The sequence below is a fragment of the Xenopus laevis genome, chromosome 8L (genome assembly GCF_017654675.1).
Source record: "Xenopus laevis strain J_2021 chromosome 8L, Xenopus_laevis_v10.1, whole genome shotgun sequence".
In the NCBI taxonomy this organism is placed as follows: Eukaryota; Metazoa; Chordata; class Amphibia; order Anura; family Pipidae; genus Xenopus; species Xenopus laevis.
This window is the reverse complement of record NC_054385.1, coordinates 1203352-1223717: the sequence shown is the minus strand read 5'-3', so window position 1 is coordinate 1223717 and position 20366 is coordinate 1203352. Positions and strand designations below refer to the sequence as shown.

General features: G+C 44.6%; 3 protein-coding genes across 3 annotated transcripts; 2 read left to right on the top strand and 1 right to left on the bottom strand.

Annotated features, from left to right (window-relative positions):
* Positions 1-6304: 6304 nt before the first annotated feature.
* On the bottom strand, positions 6305-8533 carry LOC108698841 (lysozyme C-1). Its single transcript, XM_041573878.1, has 4 exons — positions 8359-8533; positions 8120-8278; positions 6715-6793; positions 6305-6467 (listed from the first exon to the last, which is right to left on the bottom strand). Exons 1-4 carry the CDS (start codon positions 8492-8494, stop codon positions 6401-6403), a joined length of 441 nt encoding a protein of 146 aa, XP_041429812.1. The 5' UTR covers positions 8495-8533; the 3' UTR covers positions 6305-6400.
* A 2491-nt stretch (positions 8534-11024) lies between these two features.
* On the top strand, positions 11025-16485 carry LOC108698110 (immunoglobulin gamma-1 heavy chain-like). Its single transcript, XM_041572264.1, has 4 exons — positions 11025-11244; positions 13389-13629; positions 13848-14204; positions 16047-16485. Exons 2-4 carry the CDS (start codon positions 13581-13583, stop codon positions 16367-16369), a joined length of 729 nt encoding a protein of 242 aa, XP_041428198.1. The 5' UTR covers positions 11025-11244; positions 13389-13580; the 3' UTR covers positions 16370-16485.
* A 326-nt stretch (positions 16486-16811) lies between these two features.
* XB5856157.L (provisional ortholog of endonuclease domain containing 1 L homeolog) lies at positions 16812-18421 on the top strand. The gene is made up of 2 exons (XM_018229364.2): positions 16812-17152; positions 17803-18421. Exons 1-2 carry the CDS (start codon positions 16820-16822, stop codon positions 18364-18366), a joined length of 897 nt encoding a protein of 298 aa, XP_018084853.1. The 5' UTR covers positions 16812-16819; the 3' UTR covers positions 18367-18421.
* Positions 18422-20366: the final 1945 nt, after the last annotated feature.

Here is a 20366-nt window from a genome sequence, read left to right as displayed (position 1 = left end):
TCAGAAGTCTCCCTCCTGTAGTACTGCCTTTGTTACTTACCTCAGGGTCTCCCCCTCCTGTAGTACATTGCCATGTATTTACCTCCAGAGTTTCCCTCCTGTAGTACTGCCTTATGTACTTACCTCAGGGGTCTTCCCTTCCTGTAGGACTGCCTTTTACACTCAGGTCCTGTAGTACTGCCTTATGTACTTACTCAGAGTCCTCCCTCCTGTAGTTTACCCTCAGAGTCTCCCTCCTGTAGTACTGATTATGTACTACGCAGGGTCTCCCTCTGTAGTACTGCCTTATGTACTTACCTCAGAGTCTCCTCCTGTAGTACTGCCTTAGTTAGCTTACCTCAGGTTCCCCCTGTAGTACTGCCTGTATTTCCTCAAGCTCCCTCCTGTAGTACTGCCTATCGTACTTATTCGCAGGTCTCCTCCTGTCTGCCTTATGTATTACTTCAGAGTCTCCCTCCTGTAGTACTGCCTTATGTACTTACTCAGAGTCTCCCTCCTGTAGTACTGCCTTATGTACTTTACCTCAGAGTCTCCCTCCTGTAGTACGCTTTATGTACTTACCTCAGGGTCTCCCTCCTGTAGTACTGCCTTATGTACTTACCTCAGAGTCTCCCTCCTGTAGTACTGCCTTATGTACTTACCTCAGGGTCTCCCTCCTGTAGTACTGCCTTATGTACTTACCTCAGAGTCTCCCTCCTGTAGTACTGCCTTATGTACTTACCTCAGAGTCTCCCTCCTGTAGTACTGCCTTATGTACTTACCTCAGGGTCTCCCTCCTGTAGTACTGCCTGTATTTACCTCAGAGTCTCCCTCCTGTAGTACTGCCTTATGTACTTACCTCAGAGTCTCCCTCCTGTAGTACTGCCTTATGTACTTACCTCAGGGTCTCCCCTCCTGTAGTACTGCCTTATGTACTTACCTCAGAGTCTCCCTCCTGTAGTACTGCCTTATGTACTTACCTCAGGGTCTCCCTCCTGTAGTACTGCCTGTATTTACCTCAGAGTTTCCCTCCTGTAGTACTGCCTTATGTACTTACCTCAGGGTCTCCCTCCTGTAGTACTGCCTGTATTTACCTCAGAGTCTCCCTCCTGTAGTACTGCCTTATGTATTTACCTCAGAGTCTCCCTCCTGTAGTACTGCCTTATGTACTTATCGCAGGTCTCCCTCCTGTGGTACTGCCTTATGTACTTACTCAGGTCTTCCCTCCCTGTAGTGGTATGCCTTAGGTACTTTACCTCAGAGTCTCCCTCCTGTAGTACTGCCTTATGTAACTTACCTCAGAGTCTCCCTCCGTGTAGTACTGCCTTATGTACTTACCTCAGAGTCTTCCCTCCTGTAGTACTGCCTTATGTACTTACTCTCTGCAGGTCTCCCTCCTGTAGTACTGCCTTATGTACTTACCTCAGAGTCTCCCTCCTGTAGTACTGCCTTATGTACTTACCTCAGGGTCTCCCTCCTGTAGTACTGCCTGTATTTACCTCAGAGTCTCCCTCCTGTAGTGTTATGTACTTACTCAGCTCTCCTCCTGTAGTTACTGCCTTGTACCTCATCTCAGATCCTCCTCCTGTAGTACTGGCCTTATGTACTTACCTCAGGGTCTCCCTCCTGTAGTACTGGCCTTACTGTCTTACCTCCTCTCCTCTAGTGCCTCCCGTATTACTTCCTCAGGGTTCCCTCCTGTATATGTTACTTACCTGTCAGAGTCGTCCTCATAGTATCTGTGTGTATGTACTTACCTCAGGGCTCTCCCTCCCTGTAGCGCTACATGATGGCCTTAGGTATTTTAAGCCTTACAGGCAGGTCTCCCTTCCTGTAGTAATCTGCCTGTGATGTAATTACCCAAGTCCCCTCAGTGAGTCCCTACCCTGCCTGAGTTTACCTCAGAGTCTCTCCATCCTGTACTGCTAGAGGCTCCCTCCCTCTATGGTACTGCAGAGTCCTCGTCCTGTAGTACTGCCTTATTTACCGTTCTGCCCTCCTGTGGTACTCGGCCTTATGTTTACTGGTCAGCTCTCCTCCTGTAGCGTAGCGCTCATGTTATTTTACCATCAGGGTCTCCTCCTGTAGTATCTGGGCTGTATTTACCTCAGAGGTCTCCCTCCTGCTGTAGTACTTCCTGATATGGATATCTATACCGTCAGGGTCTGCCCTTCCTGGGTAGTTCGACTAGGCCTGTATTTACCTCAGAGCTCCTCCTTGTAGTCTGCTAAATGTATGTACTCAGAGTCTCCCTCCCTGTAGTAGACTGCTTTATGTACTTACCTCAGGGTCTCCCTCCTACTGCCTTTATTACTTACCTCAGATGTCTCTCCTGTATCTGCCTTATGTGTCAGGGTCTCCTCCTGTAGTACTGCCCTGAGTTTACTTACCTCAGAGTCTCCCTCTGTTGGTACTTACTGGCCTTGTACTTACTCAAGTCTCCTCCTGTGTTACTGCTCTGGTCTCCGTCCTGTAGTACTGCCTTATTCTTAGCCTCAGCTCCCTGCCTTAGTACTGCCTTATGTATTGTACCTCAGGGTCTCCTCCTGTAGCCTTATGTACTTCCTCAGAGTCTCCCTCTGTGTACTTGCTAATACTTACCTCAGCGCCTCCTGTATACTGCTGTATTTACTCAGAGTCTCCTCTGTAGTAATGCTCTTATGTACTTCCATCAGAGTCTCCTCCTGTAGTACTGCCTTATGTACTTACCTCAGGGTCTCCCTCCTGTAGTACTGCCTTATGTACTTACCTCAGAGTCTCCCTCCTGTAGTACTGCCTTATGTACTTACCTCAGGGTCTCCCTCCTGTGGTACTGCCTGTATTTACCTCAGAGTCTCCCTCCTGTGGTACTGCCTGTATTTACCTCAGGGTCTCCTCCTGTGGTACTGCCTTATGTATTTACCTCAGAGTCTCCCTCCTGTAGTACTGCCTTATGTACTTACCTCAGAGTCTCCCTCCTGTGGTACTGCCTGTATTTACCTCAGGGTCTCCCTCCTGTGATACTGCCTGTATTTACCTCAGGGTCTCCCTCCTGTGGTACTGCCTGTATTTACCTCAGAGTCTCCCTCCTGTAGTACTGCCTGTATTTACCTCAGAGTCTCCCTCCTGTGGTACTGCCTGTATTTACCTCAGAGTCTCCCTCCTGTGGTACTGCCTGTATTTACCTCAGAGTCTCCCTCCTGTGGTACTGCCTGTATTTACCTCAGGGTCTCCCTCCTGTGATACTGCCTGTATTTACCTCAGGGGTCTCCCTCCTGTGGTACTGCCTGTATTTACCTCAGAGGTCTCCCTCCTGTAACTGCCTGTATTACCTCAGGTCTCCCTCCTTTAGTACTGCCTGTATTACCTCAGAGTCTCCCTCCTGTAGTACTGCCTGTATTTACCTCAGAGTCTCCCTCCTGTGGTACTGCCTGTATTTACCTCAGAGTCTCCCTCCTGTGGTACTGCCTGTATTTACCTCAGAGTCTCCCTCCTGTGTACTGGCCTGTATTTACCTCAGGGTCTCCTCCTGTGGTACTGCGACCAGGGTACCTGCCTTAAACTGCCTGTAGAGTCTCCTCCTGTAGTACTGCCTGTATTTACCCTCAGAGTCTCCCTCCTGTGGTACTGCCTGTATTTACCTCAGGGTCTCAGTGGTACTAGCCCCTCAGAGTCTCCCTCCTGTGGGGTTAGCTACCTCAGAGTCTCCCTCCTGTGGTACTGCCTGTGAGGGTCTCCTCCTGTGGTACTGACCTGTATTTACTCAGGGTCTCCTCCTGTGGTACTGCCTGTATTACCTCAGAGTCTCCCTCTGTGTACTGCCTGTATTTACCTCAGAGTCTCCCTCCTGTAGTACTGCCTGTATTTCCTCAGAGTCTCCTCCTGTGGTACTGCCTGTATTTACCTCAGAGTCATTTACCTCAGATCTCCCTCCTGTGGGTACTGCCTGTTTACCTACTGCCTGTATTTACCTCAGAGTCTCCTCCTGTGGTACTGCCTGTATTTACCTCAGGGTCTCCCTCCTGTGGTACTGCCTGTATTTACCTCAGGGTCTTATCTATTGCTGTGCAAGGCTACGGTATTGGTTCTTTCTGTTACCTATCTTTCTATTCAGGGCTCCATTCTGTCCAGCGTCTGGCCACTCATTCACACCAGTGCCTTGTTGCTAGAATAAATTAGACCCTAGCAACTAGACAGCTACTGAAAGCCCAAACTGGAGAGCTGCTGAACAGAAAGCTAGATATTAAGCACACATAAAATAAGTAATTAATATTATTCTCTGAATGATAATAACATTTTAAGGAGAACTAATTAATTGTCATTTTTATTATGTGTTTTGTATTTATTGTTAACTTTTTTTATTCACATGATTTTTTATTTACAATTTAATGTATTATATATGTAGTCTAAATGATGGAGTAGTGTGAACACTCAGGAGCAGAGTTTGTGGCAGTATATGACACCAAGGGGCCGATTCACTAAATTCGAGTGAAGGATTCGAAGTAAAAAAACTTTGAATTTCGAAGTTTTTTTGGGCTTCTTCGACCATCGAATGGGCTACTTCGACCTTCGGCTACGACTATCGAAGGATTCTAAGTAAAAATCGTTCGACTATTCGACCATTCGACCATTCGATAGTCGAAGTACTGTCTCTTTAAAAAAAACTTCGACCCCCTAGTTCGGCAGATAAAAGCTACTGAAGTAAATGTTAGCCTATGGGGAAGGTCCCCATAGGCTTGCCTAAGTTTTTTTGATTGAAGGATATTCCTTTGATCGTTGGATTTAAATCCTTCGATCGTTCGATTCGAAGGATTTAATCGTTCGATCGAAGGAATTATCCTTCGATCGTACGATCGCAGAATTTGCGCTAAATCCTTCAACTTCGATATTCGAAGTCGAAGGATTTCAATTCCTAGTCGAATATCGAGGGTTAATTAACCCTCGATATTCGACCCATAGTGAATCAGCCCCTAAATGTATGTATTGCATAATGGGGCATAATGGAAAGAGTTTGTAGAATAACACAATGTGAGGACAAGTGTTGATAGGCTTTTCCCCTCGTAGTCTCATGGGGCAATAGAGTGTTATCCCTCCCTCTTAGCCTGCAGGGAAATAGTTAAGTGCATGCTTGTGTCCTGTGAGTATTGAATTGTGTGACGGGGACGGAATGACTGATTGTATGACTTATTATATGACTGATTGTATGACTTATTATATGACTGAATATATGACTGATTGTATGACTTATTATATGACTGATTGTATGACTTATTATATGACTGAATATATGACTGATTGTATGACTTATTATATGACTGATTATATGACTGATGGTATGACTTATTATATAAGTGATTATATGACTTATTATATGACTTATATGATTTATTATATGACTGATGGTATGATTTATTATATGACTGATTATATGACTGATTATCTGACTGACGGTATGACTTATTATATGACTGATGGTATGACTGATTATATGATTTATTATATGACTGATTGCCTCGTTATTGTAACCAACAAGTTTGTGTGCAGTTAGCTGTGTTTGCCTGACAGTGTGGGCCGCTCAACACAACCATCAATACTGGCCTTACATTGGGCTTTGTGTTCTGTGGGCAAATTCTATAAAGCAGCTGTACTGTGAGGTTCCCCTGCTCTGACACCAGGATCAGTGATATCTGTGCCACCCTCTCTACAGCCATATTTGCCCGACCTGTTCATTGGCATGAATGGCAGACACTTTCTCCACATGTACCTCTTATGGCTGTAGTGCTGTGTTATGGAGCACTGATCTTCATGAACCTGCTGCCCAGTGTGGGCTCTTCCCAGGCACTAAACATGGCAGCATCCATGGTATATTCCACTGGGACTCCCATATTGAATCCCATCATATACAGTCTGAGGAACCAGCAGCTCAAAGCAGCAGCTGTAAGTCCTGACATTGAGTTTCTCTCTCTACATTAGTTAGTTTGCCATTAATCTGTCCCTGCCATGTTATTAACATCTGCTCTGGCATTCTCATGGCATAACCTACAGGCTGGAATTAGAGCAGAGGGTATATGATTTATATGTATTAGGAATCACTTGGGGTTCTCATGGGTTACATAGGATAAGGGGACTCATATACATTTAAACCCAGTATCACTGTATCACCCAGGCCTCATGTCCCCACATTTACACTCTCATAGCCCAAACTGCACCAAGCTGGTCCCATAGGTGCTCTCCTAGGGTGCACAGCTGCTGGGTGCTTTACTTGTAACACAAGAGAAACTGAACCGTTCCATCAGCCAACTCTTCCATAGCTGAGGTGTATAATATACAGACAGACACACGGGAATGGATTCACAGCATTTATATATTACATAATGAAGAAATGACATTAAGATCTGAATGATGTGAGGTGCAGGGAGTTGTTGTTGACTCCTCTTCCTCCTCACAGAACACACCCACTTACAAAACTGCTCACGTCCTTGTTCTTGCAGTAGTTATTCCATGCAACCCTACCAGAAAAAAATGCATATTATTAGTCATTGGGGAACCTCCGGCCATGCAATGGTATCTTCTGCATCTCAGCGCAGTTCCAAAGAGTTTTCCTTGCATTAACGAGGGGGATAAGGGGGTTGGAACCACTAACAGACCATGTGACTGAAATGAGCCCCTCTAGTAGGGAGAATGAGCTTCAGGGGGTTTGTTTGTAACCATTTACTAAGGGCACTGCTCAGTGTGTAACCCCCAACCAGGACTCACCAGGCTCCCATGCCATTGGGATCTCGCACAACTCTCTTGGCGCAGGTGATGTCATCAGTGATGTCATCATTCATTAAATCTGAAAATTAAAAAATGCCGTTAAAATGAATAAGCTGGACATAGAGGGGTATATTTATCAAAGAGTGAAGTTAATAGTGAAGTTCCGCCACTAGAGTGAAATTCCATTCATTTCTATGGGATTTTTTTTTTTCAAATAGCTGTTTATTATTTTCCAAAAATAGCAGAAGGGGTACAGAAAAAAGAAAAGGGGTACATTGAGCAACATGTTATCTGTACATATTCATAAACAAAATATAACTTGTCCAAAGATACAATCATAATAGAATGAGCCCCTGGGTAGAAGAAGGTGGGGGGGGGAAGAGAAGCAAAGAGACCCTTGGATGGAGGTATTGGAGTTATACTACAGGGCAGTATTCCTATAAAAGTCAGTTTCTTTAAACGAAACCCACCGAAACCACATGGAAATATATTCCTGAGAACGTTCAGTCCTGAACAAAGAAAGTTCTTCGAACCTGTGGAGTTCATCCACTTTTTTATACCATTCTCTTAATGTCGGGGTCGCGGTTTGTTTCCATTTTAACGGGATTAAAAGTTTTGCAGCATTTAAAAGATGTGGTTCTATGGTAGACAGAAAGACCTTGAGAGTTGTATCAGAATGAAAAAGAAGCACATACGCAGGATCGTCAGGTATATCGTATGTTAGTATAAGTTTCATGGCGTGCCTGATATCTTCCCAAAACACTTTTATAAGCGGGCATGTCCAAAAAATGTGCAATAGAGAACCAGCTTCCACTCCACATCTCCAGCACACACCATTAGTATTTTTATAGATCAACTTTAATCGTGTAGGGGTAAGATACCACCTAGTGGCTAACTTATAATCATTTCTATGGGATTTTTAAAGGCGTATTTATCAAAGGGTGAACTTTCACTTCACCCATTGATAAATATGCCTTTCAAAATCCCATAGAAATGAATTGTGAGCTGCGGAATTTCACTCTAGTGGCGGAACTTCACTCTTTGATAAATTTACCCCAAGGAGTTTTATGGGTGCACGTGTGTTATGTTTTCAGCAGAACTACAACTCCACTGCTCATCATATTCAGGGCTAGCTGTAGGGAGAGGCAGCAGGTTTAGTCTAATACTAATGTGTAGTTGACTGTATGTACTAATTAGGACTAACACAAATACCCAATGCAGTAACCCTCCAAGCCAATGATCCATATTCTTTATGTAGAATAATGAAAGCAACTGCCTGCTCAAGCTGTATTTGGCACTTTATGGGTTCTGTCCCTATATTTAGATCTGATATTGATCCATATAGTGGTTACGTGTCCCTCTCCTGTGTGCATGTGACATGTAACAATGACACAAAGACACTTACTGCTACAGCTGATGCCACAGGCTGCCACGGCTCCGGAGGTCTTGCCATCGTTGCACCACCAGTAACTGTTGATCTGGAAGACGCCGTAATCACGACTCCAGCCATTGTCGTACATGGCGTTGGTGGTGTAGCGACTCTCGTAGTAAGACAAGCACATCCCTGAAACAAGGAGGAGCATTAGCAGCAGGAGTGGGACACAATGAGGGTTATTATTATTATTATATCATATTGATACATACAGTTGGCCAGGCTGTATCCATAATACCCGTCCAGGCCCCCGGCTTTCAGCACCTTGGCCAGTTCACATTTGGTGAAGACTTTGGCCTCGCTGCCCACAAGGACGGCAAAAAGAATGGCACAGAGGAGACCCTTCATGGTGCTCTGCTTGGCTCTCACTATATGATGCCTCTGTTACTAATTTGTGCCTTTTTAAAGGAGATTTGTTTGCTCAGTACTTCTATATGTCGGGTTTAATAAATCATTAACCAGCTGCTCACTGATAGCATTGCCTTAATGTGCTATTTGGGGGCCACCCAACCCCCTTACATTGCTTTACCCTCTGGTGGTGGACATGCCATGCAGTGTGGGACCTCTGGCAAAGGAGATGGCAAATTGGCCAAGGTCTAAACAGGAGGAGCCATCCCAATACTCATGTCTGTCACCCTCTGCAGACCAGAGGGGCCATTTAGTCACTATTGTCACTATTGTATTAATCTGCATCGTCCTTGTGCCCAGTTCTTGTGCAGAGCAACTGTGTTCTGTATCCTGGTGCCACTTGCACCATTGGCAAAGTGCAGAGTCCTGTACCAGGGAGCCCTGTGCCGGATATATAAAACAGGCACGGAGTAAATAGGGGGTTCTTGTTGAACATAGTGCCCATGGGTTCTGGTGTGCTAGGAAGGGGCATGAAAGTGGACAAGCAACTCTTCTATGCCCCGATGGGGCTTTTTTTGGTGTGCTAGGAAGGGGCATGAAGATGGACACGGAACTCTTATATGCCAACGTGCAAGTTGCACCCAAAGAAACAAATTGTTCTGCCCAATTCTGGAGAGGCAACACAATGGGTCATTAGAACAACAGGAACTGCTGATTGGTGCGTTACCCTCTATCATATCCTGAGTATTCCTCTATGCTCAGGCCCCCTGTGACCCTCACACATCACCAATGCCAAAGCTGGGCAGCCAGAGGGGGCATATACACGGGTACTATCTCTAGCCCTACAACCCTCAGTGAGAATTTCTGCCTTGCAGCACTGGCGTTCTGGTTTCTATCTCAGACGGGCATTGTCCTCTGTATCATTGTATCTGGAATCAAACATAATGACATGCCAAACATACATGCATTGATATTTACATACATGCATGTAATAATACACACATACATACATACATACATACATGCATACATACATAGATCTCTTGGCTGATGATACATATATACAATGATACATGCATACATACATACATACATACATACATACAAGCCATACATACATACATACATACATACATACATACATACATACCAGCCATACATACAAGCCACACATACATACATACATACATACATACATAAATACATACATACATACATACATACATACATACATACATAAATACATACATAAATACATACATAAATAAATACATACATACATACATACATACATACCAGCCATACATACAAGCCACACATACATACATACATACATACATACATACATACATACATACATACATAAATACATACATACATACATACATACATACATACATAAATACATACATAAATACATACATAAATAAATACATACATACATACATACATACATACATAAATACATACATACATACATACATACATACATACATAAATACATACATACATACATACATAAATACATACAAGTCATACATACATAGATACATACATAGATATATACATACATACATTGAACATGAGGTTCAATGTTGATAAATGCAAGGTTATGCACTTTGGCAAAAATAATATAAATGCAAGTTATACACTAAATGGCAATGTGTTGGGAGTTTCCTTAAATGAAAAGGATCTAGGGGTCTTTGTAGATAACACGTTGTCTAATTCTGGGCAGTGTCATTCTGTGGCTACTAAAGCAAATAAAGTTCTGTCTTGCATAAAAAAGGTCATTAACTCAAGGGATGAAACATAATTATGTCTCTTTATAGGTCCCTGGTGAGGCCTCATCTGGAGTATGGGGGCAGTTTTGGACTCCAGTCCTTAAGAGGGATATAAATGAGCTGGAGAGAGTGCAGAGACTAAGTGCAACTAAACTGGTTAGAGGGAGGGAAGAGTTAAATTATGAGGGTAGACTGTCAAGGTTGGGGTTGTTTTCTCTGGAAAAAAGGCGCTTGCGAGGGGACATGATTAGACTTTACAAGTACATTAGAGGACATTATAGACAAATAGCAGGGGACCTTTTTACCCATAAAGTGGATCACGTACCAGAGGCCTCCCCTTTAGACTAGAAGAAAAGAACTTTCATTTGAAGCAACGTAGAGGGTTCTTCACAGTCAGGACAGTGAGGTTGTGGAATGCACTGCCGGGTGATGTTGTGATGGCTGATTCAGTTAATGACTATAAGAATGGCTTGGATGATTTTTTGGACAGACATAATATTAAAGGCTATTGTGATACTAAACTCTATAGTTAATATAGGTATGGGTATATAGAATTTTAATTAAAAGTAGGGAGGGGTGTGTGTATGGATGCTGGGTTTTCATTTGGAGGGGTTGAACTTGATGGACTTTGTCTTTTTTCAACCCAATTTAACTATGTAACTATGTAACTATGTATATATACATAAATAGATCTCTTGGCTGCAGCACATGTTCATTCCCTGTGTTATCGTTGGTAAATATTGTGCAGGGGACATTTGTGTGGAATAACAAACAGCTTGTTTTGCTCACAAGAGCGAGGGCAAGAAAACAAGCAACTGTCAGACTGTTGCAGCTGCACTCACCCCACCCACTGACACTTCCCCCCCCCAGGGGCTGAGAAAAAGCCAACTGCACCCCGGGCCCAAGGACAGAGCCTTGGCTGCTTCTATTCCTGATCAAGGGCACCCGTGATACCATTGCTCCAGTTAGGTAAGTGTTATCACTGAGTGATTCTAGTGGCCGCTCCATATACCTGCGACGTGCCTTGTTGCCAATAGGATGATCCCCACTTATACCAATAGTCCATCTGACTTGTCCCATACTCTTCCTCCTCCTCCTCTCACAATTCCACTTATTATTCCTTATTCTCCTTCTGCATTCTGAGTATTCACGTACAATACTTACCCCTTAAAGGGCATCTATCACCTCCTGTAAATATAATAACTATTTCTATGGATATGTTCTGGGGTAATGGGTCCCTGTCACTGCTCTGGAAATTAGTTGCCCCCCAGCTGGACCTCCAACTGGGTCATTTTTGCACAACTGATTGGTCCCTGCCTGTAGAATGGCAGAGAGAGAGAGACAGACAGACAGACAGACAGATAGAGAGAGACAGACAGACAGACAGACAGACAGACAGACATAGATAGAAGTCACTGGGGCTCGTTTATAATCAGTGGGCATCTTTGCACCTGGACAGTAACCCATAACAACCAATCAGTGATCAGCTTTTTTCAGCCAGCTGCAGGTTGAACTCTGAAACCAATCACCTAATTGGTTGCCATGGGTTACTGCCCAGGTGCAAATTTGCCCACAGATTAGAACCAAGTGCCACTGTGTATATACAAAAAACAGAAGCCATGGGCTGGGGATGCAGATATAACTGATGGTAATATATGTATAAAATATAATAACTGTTTCTATGGATATGTTCTGGGGTAATGGATCCCTGACACTTCTCTGGGAACTAGTTGCCCCCCAGCTGGACCTCCAACTGGGTCATTTTTGATACAAAGGAGAAGAACCTTCAACGGGGGCAACAAATGGCAAAAAGTGAGCTTTAGGGTTTATGGATTTTTGAGTTTATTGATTTTTGGGCTTTATGGGCTGGGGATGCAGATATAACTGACGGTAATATACGTGGGTGCAAATCAGCTTGTGTTCCCCAAGGTGCTGTGCCCAGTAACATTTAGTTGCCCCAATGCTACTTAGGTAGCAGCAGTTCCCAGACTACTTTGTTGGCTCCCAAAGGGGATCTGATGGCAAAGACAGGGGTGCAGGCTGAGATAGAGATAAGACTGAGAGAAAATGACATTTTCATGTCTTGGATGTTACTGGAACTAAAGTTGATTTCATGTATCTGTAAACTCATTACACATTTCAAGGGGATCTTAACCCTCTAAAAAGCCTCTATACTGAATCATTATAAATCTGGTTTATTGTCAGATTGTTTTCTCTACTGGCAGTTACATGTGAGCCTGTCCCTGTGCCTCCCTGTCTTGTAGTGCTGCCAATGTGACCCTGTGCCTCCCTGTATCACCATGCCTCATTGTGTCCCTGTGCCTCCCTGTATTTCTGTGCCTCCAATGTGTCCCTGTGCCTCCTTGTATTGCTGTGCCTCCAATGTGTCCCTGTGCCTCCCTGTATCACCATGCCTCCTTGTGTCCCTGTGCCTCCCTGTATTTCTGTGCCTCCAATGTTTCCCTGTGCCTACCTGTATTGCTGTGCCTCCAATGTGTACCTGTGCCTCCTTGTATTGCTGTGCCTCCAATGTGTCCCTGTGCCTCCCTGTATCACCATGCCTCCTTGTGTCCCTGTGCCTACCTGTATTGCTGTGCCTCCAATGTGTCCCTGTGCCTCCTTGTATTGCTGTGCCTCCAATGTGTCACTGTGCCTCCCTGTATCACCATGCCTCCTTGTGTCCCTGTGCCTCCCTGTATCACCATGCCTCATTGTGTCCCTGTGCCTCCTTGTATTGCTGTGCCTCCAATGTGCCCCTGTGCCTCTCTGTATTGCTGTGCCTCCAATGTGCCCCTGTGCCTCTCTGCCATGCTATGCCTCCAATGTGTCCCTGTGCCTTCCTGTATCACCATGCCATATTGTGTCCAAGTGCCTTCCTGTCTTGCAGTGCCCCCAATGTGTCCAAGTGCCTCTCCTCCATGGTGTGCCTCCAATGTGTCCCTGTGCCTCCCTGTATCACCATGCCACATTGTGTGACTGCGCCTCCCTTTGTGATTTTGCCCCCTATGACGCTATGCTTCACTGCCCTCTCTTTCCGCTGCATGGGTTTGTGGTTTTTCTTCCAAACTGCTCTTTTTGCTTTATTATTTTGATGGTTGTTTTCCACTCTTCAGCCGGACACATCTGTCTTATGAGAAATTTCCCTGGAGGCCAAACACCCAACAGGAGAAACACAGGGCTCCCCACATCCCCATCTCTTCCTGTGTGTGCTGCTTAATGCAGAGATAGGGTCCTAGTCAGCTCCATCCGTCTTACTCTAACAGTCGGACTACTGATTTTGGCCCAGGGATTGTGAAGCACTCTCCATGGATTCTGCACATCTGACTCTGCTTCTTGTCTCCCTCTCACTGACCTGTAAGTAAATCCCATGCAACATGTGCTGATACTCTGACTTATTTCTCAGCAAGGCCATTGGGTACAATATGGACAAAGAAATAAAGTAAAATTGCTCTGGAGAAAATATTGTAACTGGGTCCTGGTGGCGTTCTGGTAGCATTTATTTTTTAAGAGTCCCTGGGGCATTTTGTGGTAAGAAATTCACTTATATTTTAATTATTTGCCTTTTTCCAAAGGCTGCGCTCAGTTTGATGTCCAGCAGCCAAGGAGAATGGTGGTACCAGAGGGAGGCACTGCCAGACTAAGTTGTTCTTTGGACCACCAAGACATCCAAAAGTTCAATGTTCATTGGTTCCAGCAGATGCCAGGGAGCTCTCCATCCTTCATCCTCCTGCACAACAGTAATTCCACCACCCGCTGGGGAGATGTCCATTTCCAACGCTTCCAGCCAATGATGAACATCAGGAACAACACTCACTTCTTATTGATCACGCAAGTCACAACCAATGACAGTGCCCGTTACTGGTGCATGGTGACAAAGGAGCACTTTTATCCAGTTTGGGGAAATGGCACCTACCTCAGTGTATCTGGCGGTACGTCAACAGAGAAATGTCTAAATTATAACGAGTTGCACAGTGAAAGTGTTTTCCAAGTATCTGCCTGTATATACTGTATAATATACATGTGGATAATTATTTGTAATGGGTTACTAGAACTACAACTTACTACATCTACTCCTACTACAACCTCTTACTCTTCTTTTCCTTTGTTGTCTACTTGCAACTGCTATAATAGTTGCTGGTTGTAGAACAGTGGGAGGAGACACAAGTTGGTGTAGATAGAAGCTGATATATAATATAATCTCAAAGAGAGAAGCTACTGGATAATATACCAGGGAGGGCGGGAGATGGTGGAAAGCAGAGCAGGGAGGGCATGAGATACTGAGCAAGACAAGAGATAGTGTATAATAGACCAGGAAGGACAGGAGATGGCACATAACATACTGGGGAACACAGTAGCTGGTGGATATTAAACTAGGGAAAAGGGAGATGGTAGATTACATACTGGGTAACACAGGAGATGGTGGATATTAAACTAGGTAAAAGGGAGATGGTAGATTACATACTGGGTAACACAGGAGATGGTGGATAGGCCAGGGAAGACAGGACATGGAAGAGATAGGCCTGGCCGGTAAAAATAATGGTTGATCCCAATGTTATTAATAAGGAGAAAAGATAAATATATAGGAAGGCCGGTATTTTTTTCCAGAAAAGGTGGCAACTCTAGGTACAGAGGAACTAGTGTATAATAGACCAGAGAAGACTGGAGATGGTAGATAAAAGACTGAGGAAGTCAGAGGTTTGTGAATAACATGATTAATTAAAGGAAAACTATACCCCCCAAACAATGTAGGTCTCTATTAAAAGATACTGAGTAAAACAGCTCATGTGTAAAACCCTCCTTCATGTAAATGAACCATTATCATAATAATATACTTTTTTAGTAGTATGTGCCATTGGGTAATCATAAATAGAAAATTGCCATTTTAAAAAATAAGGGCCGCCCCCTGAGATCGTAAGATTCACTGTGTACACATACAAACCACATGTAAGGTCACATGAGCCAATTAACAGACAGAGTTCTGCCTTTTGCTTCCTCAATTCTTCCTGTTACAGATAGGGGCCGATTCATCAATAGTCGAATATCGAGGGTTAATTAACCCTCGATATTCGACTGGGAATTAAAATCGTTCGACTTCGAATATCGAAGTCGAACGATTTTGCGCAAATCCTGCGATCGATCGATCGAAGGATTTTTCGTTCGATCGAACGATTAAATCCTTTGAATCGAACGATTCGAAGGATTTGAATCCAACGATCGAAGGAAAATCCTTCGATCAAAAAATCACAGGCAAGCCTATGGGGACCTTCCCCATAGGCTAACATTGACTTCGGTAGGTTTTATCTACCGAAGTAGGTGGTCGAAGTATTTTTTAAAGAGACAGTACTTCGATTATCGAATGGTCGAATAGTCGAACGATTTTTACTTCGAATCGTTCGAATCGTTCGAATTCGAACGAATTTAACCAATTCGATGGTCGAAGTTTTTTACATTCGAATTCTTCACTCGAATTTTGTAAATCTGCCCCTTAGTGTTGTAGTATTTCTGGTCAGGTGATCTCTGAGGCAGCACAGATACAGTCACGAAATGGTGGTTCAAGGCAAGAGATGTAAAAGGGCAATATTTATGTAAATATATATTCCCGTTTGGTAAGATTCTTAAATATGTCATTCAATTTGATATAAACTATCTGTTGCTTAAGTATTCATTTTGGGGGCATAGTTTTCCTTTAATTGGCAATATTAGATATTTAATTGAGACTGAAGAGATGGGTGATCACAATGCACAACTGATCTTATTCCCACATTTTGCAGGCAAGGATGTGCTAACACCTTCTGTAACTCTCCTGAGCAGTGAAGAATCTCTGTCCAGAGCCTCCATATTCCTTATTATGTGTTTGGTCAGCAAATTCTATCCTGCAGTGATTGAGGTTACTTGGAAGTTGGATAACCAGACAACCCCTGGACAAGTAACTACAGGACCCTTATTACCAGATGAAGATGGTTCCTACAGTACCACCAGCATCCTTGAGGTTCCTTCCTACCAATGGACTAATTTCTCTTCTGCATCATGTGAAGTGCGCCATGACTCCTCACTAACTGTCATCTCAAGGCATTTGTCTGTCTGTTCCAAATGAGCACTGAAGGGCTGGACTTGATGGATGGCTGTCATTTATTTAGTCCAGCTCTTGTAATACAATGGACAAGAAAAAAAATGAGCAGTTTGCCTAATAAAATACTATTGTGTGGTTTATTTGAGATTGTTTATTGCTTAGATTGTTAATTGGAAGCCATTCGATTCTGGGGTCTATATGGTAACATCTGACAGACAGTTGTGCTTGGCGTTTGCCAAGGATATAGAGGAAAGGTCTAAGTTGGAGCACACACATACAGTCATACACTTCTCTGACCTGTTTTTTACTTCACCTTGGTGAGAGCTCAACAGGTGTCTATGGAATCTTGATCTGAACTTGGTGTGGAAAAAACAACACTGAAGTGTGAAATGTATAAACCACCCCTGTGTTTCATGTCGGTGTGGTTACAAACAACTACACAACCTGTTTGGCTTTATTCAGTCAGTGACCAACATGAAGTGCAGATTAGGTTCCTCACTAGACTTGACCTCCATGGCTACTCTTTGCCTCTTGCTTTTGGCTTTGATTAATACCACCTTGGCCAAAGTAAGCCCCAGCTTTACTGATTGTCGTGGGCAGTTCTATGCTAGCACTCCTCCGGTGGGGTTTGATAGTCTTTCCAGCCAGATTGCACCCATCTGCCAGATGTACGAGACCTACAACAATCCTTTCTTTGCTTCCTTGTATCACAAGGTGAACCATTACCCTTTATATTCAGCTTATATCCTGGACACCAGACCTGGGGACACTACTGGGAGTGACCAGACTTTCCGTTTAGAGCCACAGGTGAGCTATTATGATCATTTCCATGGTTTGACTGTAATGGCTTTTCTACTGTCATGAAGAGGCTCATTTCATATCCCAGTGCTACGACACTTTCTTCCTCTTGTGTCTCTATCCCTGTGCTGCTAAACCTGCTTCCTTCCTGGTCTGCTCTCTTCTCCAGGACCAGAGACAGCATGCCCTGTATATGTAAATCACCCCCAAGTAATGATATCTGATTCTCTGCTCCTAGGCTGTCCTCATTCCAATGGTCAAGTAGGGGTGCAGGGCTCCTAATCTTGATGAGACGCTGAGCTTTTGTTAGAGGAGGGTCCCTGTCAATGCAGGAAGGCATGGTCCCCCATCCATTAATGAGGCATGTCAAACTACAGCTCTCTACAGAGCTAAGCCGTATTATAGATACTTACTGAAATATTTGTTCTCTGCTGTCTGGTGTTTTTGGGGAGACATACAGAATCTAGTAGTGATAGGTGTATAACTGAAGAAGCCAAAAAAGGTCCAGATCTTTTAGACTTACCCTACTAGGTTCTGTATATCATGACATGGATGAATAAAAACCTTTGTGTGCATTTTGGGGATTGCCTGCTGCTCCCCTGTTGTTGCATCTCACCAGTTACCCCCATGTGATTGATCTGAATCCCTCTGTGTTGCAGCTGGTGGACACAAGGCTCCCCAGACAGATCATGCTTCAGCCTGATACAGAGTCAGCAATTCGTTCTCTGAGTCTTTCTGGAGTCGCCTCAGACCTTATCAAAAAGGTTCAGGCAATAAATTCTGATTATACTGGCAGCAACTACCACAAGGGGCACCTGAACCCAAATGCTGACCATCCCTCTGGGCCAGGACAGCTGGTCACATACACCCTGAGCAATGTTGCGCCCATGCACGGCCCCCTGAACAGCGGAGCCTGGAGGAACAATGAGATGAGAGTGAGGAACATTGCCGCTGGCTGTGGCAAGATGTATGTCATTACTGGGGTCGTTCCTGGAAATAACTGGATCTCAGTCAATGGGGTGAAGAGAGTCAACATCCCCAGCCATGTGTGGAGCGCCTTTTGCTGCCTGGACAACAATGGGCGCCCCATGAAAGCCGAGGGCACCATCGCTCCAAACAATGCCAACAGTGTCCAGACGGGTCTGTCCATTTCATCCCTGCAGAGCCAACTTAAGTCTCTCCTGGGGGTCGGTGTCACCTTGTTTCAGAACAACTGTGCCTAGACACTTATCACTTATCAATAAACGGGGAGAGGACAACCCCTCCTACCCACATTCATCTGACTGGCAACTTATTATCAGTAAACTGATTCCTATGCTACACCCATTCCCACACACAAATATATCTGAACCCATACTCTGTCTCCTTCCTTCTGGAAAGACCTGCTCCAGCTCAAGTTACCATAGGGGTGGGGGTGCAAAATGTGAGAGTGCTTAGTTATCCATCAACAGAATGTGGCCTGGCAAGTAAGGGCTGTACGTGTGAGACCAGGGAAGGTCAAGAAGGAGAGACCAGGGAAAGAGACCAAGGAAGGGCAGGCGGAGAGATCAGTAAGGGAAGGGACACCAGGTAAAGGAAAGGGACCAAGGAAGGGCAGGCAGAGAGAGGCTAGGGAAGGGAAGGGGGAGAGGGAGAGAGAGAGAGAGAGAGAGAGAGAGGGGCTAGGGAAGGGAGACAGAGGTCAGGGAAAGGGGGAGAGAGAGGCCAGGGATGGGAGAGAGATGCCAGGGAAGGGAGAGAGGGAGGCCAGGGAAGGGCAGGTAGAGAGAGAGGCCAGGGAAAGGAAGGGAGGCCAGGGAAGGGCAGGTAGAGAGAGGGGCAAACTAACCAAGGGAAGGGAGTCCAGAGACGAGAACAGAGAGAGAGAGGCTAAAGAAGGGAAGGGAGAGAGAGGCCAGAGAAGGGAACGGAGAGAGGGAGGCCAGGGAAGGGCAGATAGAGAGAGAGAGGCTATGGAAGGGAGGCCAGAGAAGGGATGGGAGAGAGAGAGAGAGACAAGGGAAAGAGGCCAAGGAAGGGTAGACAGAGAGATCCAGTGAAAGTTAGAAAGAGAGACTGGGGATAGAATAAAGAAATGGCACATTATAAGCCTGAGGTTTAGTCTAAGGTGACAGTTTGCTCACTGGCACACAGTGGGGTTCGGAGCTGAGTGTGGCATATACATATATGGCTAATGGCTAGTAGCTATGAATCTATGGCATCAGATTGTGTAAGAGTCAATATTGAAAGGAAAATTAAACAATACTCACTCCATGATTATTTTATGCACAGCTGACATCTTGTTTCCATTCCCAGGCATCCCCATTGGCATGTGCCAATCTTTGGTTAGCATAGGGGGGGTGTTAGAAAAGGCAAGAAGATGGTGAGGGAACATATCCCAGGAGGGAGCCACATTTCCCAGGTTCACTACTAATGAGACTTTCCATTGTTAGTACTTTGTCAATGTGCAACTATTCCTCCCCTCAACTCTCCCATTCCTTCTTGTGCTTCCCCAGAGTGGCCACAAGAGGGAGGACAGATGGTGGGAAGAACAGTTCTGCCCCCCTTTCCTTCTTTATTATTATCCCTGGGGTAGTCAACTCACCAAATCCTTGTCCTTGAGTCCATTGCCCTCCAATCCTATCCAACTGCAATAAAACATGGCCATCCTATCCATCAGTTAGTTATGTACTAACAGCATTTTGGCGCTGATTCTGATTGGTTGGTGGAATAATAAATGGACTGACCTAGAGGTAACTGATACTCAGTGGGGCTCATTTATCAACACTATCACATTTGCCCATGGACAGTTACGTATAGCAACCAATCAGTGATTAGCTTTATTAAGTCAGCTGCAAGTAGAACAATGAATGCAGCAATTTGATTGGTTGCCCAGTGTTGATAAATGAGCCCCAGTGTGTGTGTGTTCGTATGCTAACCTCGCTAGTAATCCTATGAGATCCCGTGTATAACCCCCTGCAACCCATTTGCACCCCAATAATCCAGTTTGCCCATGTTGATAGGCTGGGATTGGCTCATGACTCGGCAGGGGTGTGGCATAGACAGAGCCAGACATCAGATCTACAGAGCCAGCACTTCCTTTCATTCATTGGATCAGGTTTGGATTTGTGGAAAGGCCTGGGCCTAAAGTGGCACAATATTGGGGGGCTGTTGCCCAGCAGCAATGGATTTGGAAGCACTGGGACACATGTGGGGGGTTGTAGCTGTTTAAATCTCCAACAAA

What these genes read in the sequence shown, in the direction of transcription:
- XB5856157.L (XM_018229364.2), top strand. Translation starts at nt 16,820, where the DNA reads ATGAAGTGCAGATTAGGTTCCTCACTAGACTTGACCTCCATGGCTACT. An exon ending in CTTTCCGTTTAGAGCCACAG is followed by an intron (nt 17,153 to 17,802) that starts GTGAGCTATTAT and finishes TCTGTGTTGCAG; the next exon opens with CTGGTGGACACAAGGCTCCC.
- LOC108698841 (XM_041573878.1), bottom strand. Translation starts at nt 8,494, where the DNA reads ATGAAGGGTCTCCTCTGTGCCATTCTTTTTGCCGTCCTTGTGGGCAGC. An exon ending in TGGATACAGCCTGGCCAACT is followed by an intron (nt 8,279 to 8,358) that starts GTATGTATCAAT and finishes TCCTTGTTTCAG; the next exon opens with GGATGTGCTTGTCTTACTAC. An exon ending in CTGTGGCATCAGCTGTAGCA is followed by an intron (nt 6,794 to 8,119) that starts GTAAGTGTCTTT and finishes TTTAATTTTCAG; the next exon opens with ATTTAATGAATGATGACATC.
- LOC108698110 (XM_041572264.1), top strand. Translation starts at nt 13,581, where the DNA reads ATGGATTCTGCACATCTGACTCTGCTTCTTGTCTCCCTCTCACTGACC. An exon ending in TGTCTCCCTCTCACTGACCT is followed by an intron (nt 13,630 to 13,847) that starts GTAAGTAAATCC and finishes CTTTTTCCAAAG; the next exon opens with GCTGCGCTCAGTTTGATGTC. An exon ending in CTACCTCAGTGTATCTGGCG is followed by an intron (nt 14,205 to 16,046) that starts GTACGTCAACAG and finishes CACATTTTGCAG; the next exon opens with GCAAGGATGTGCTAACACCT.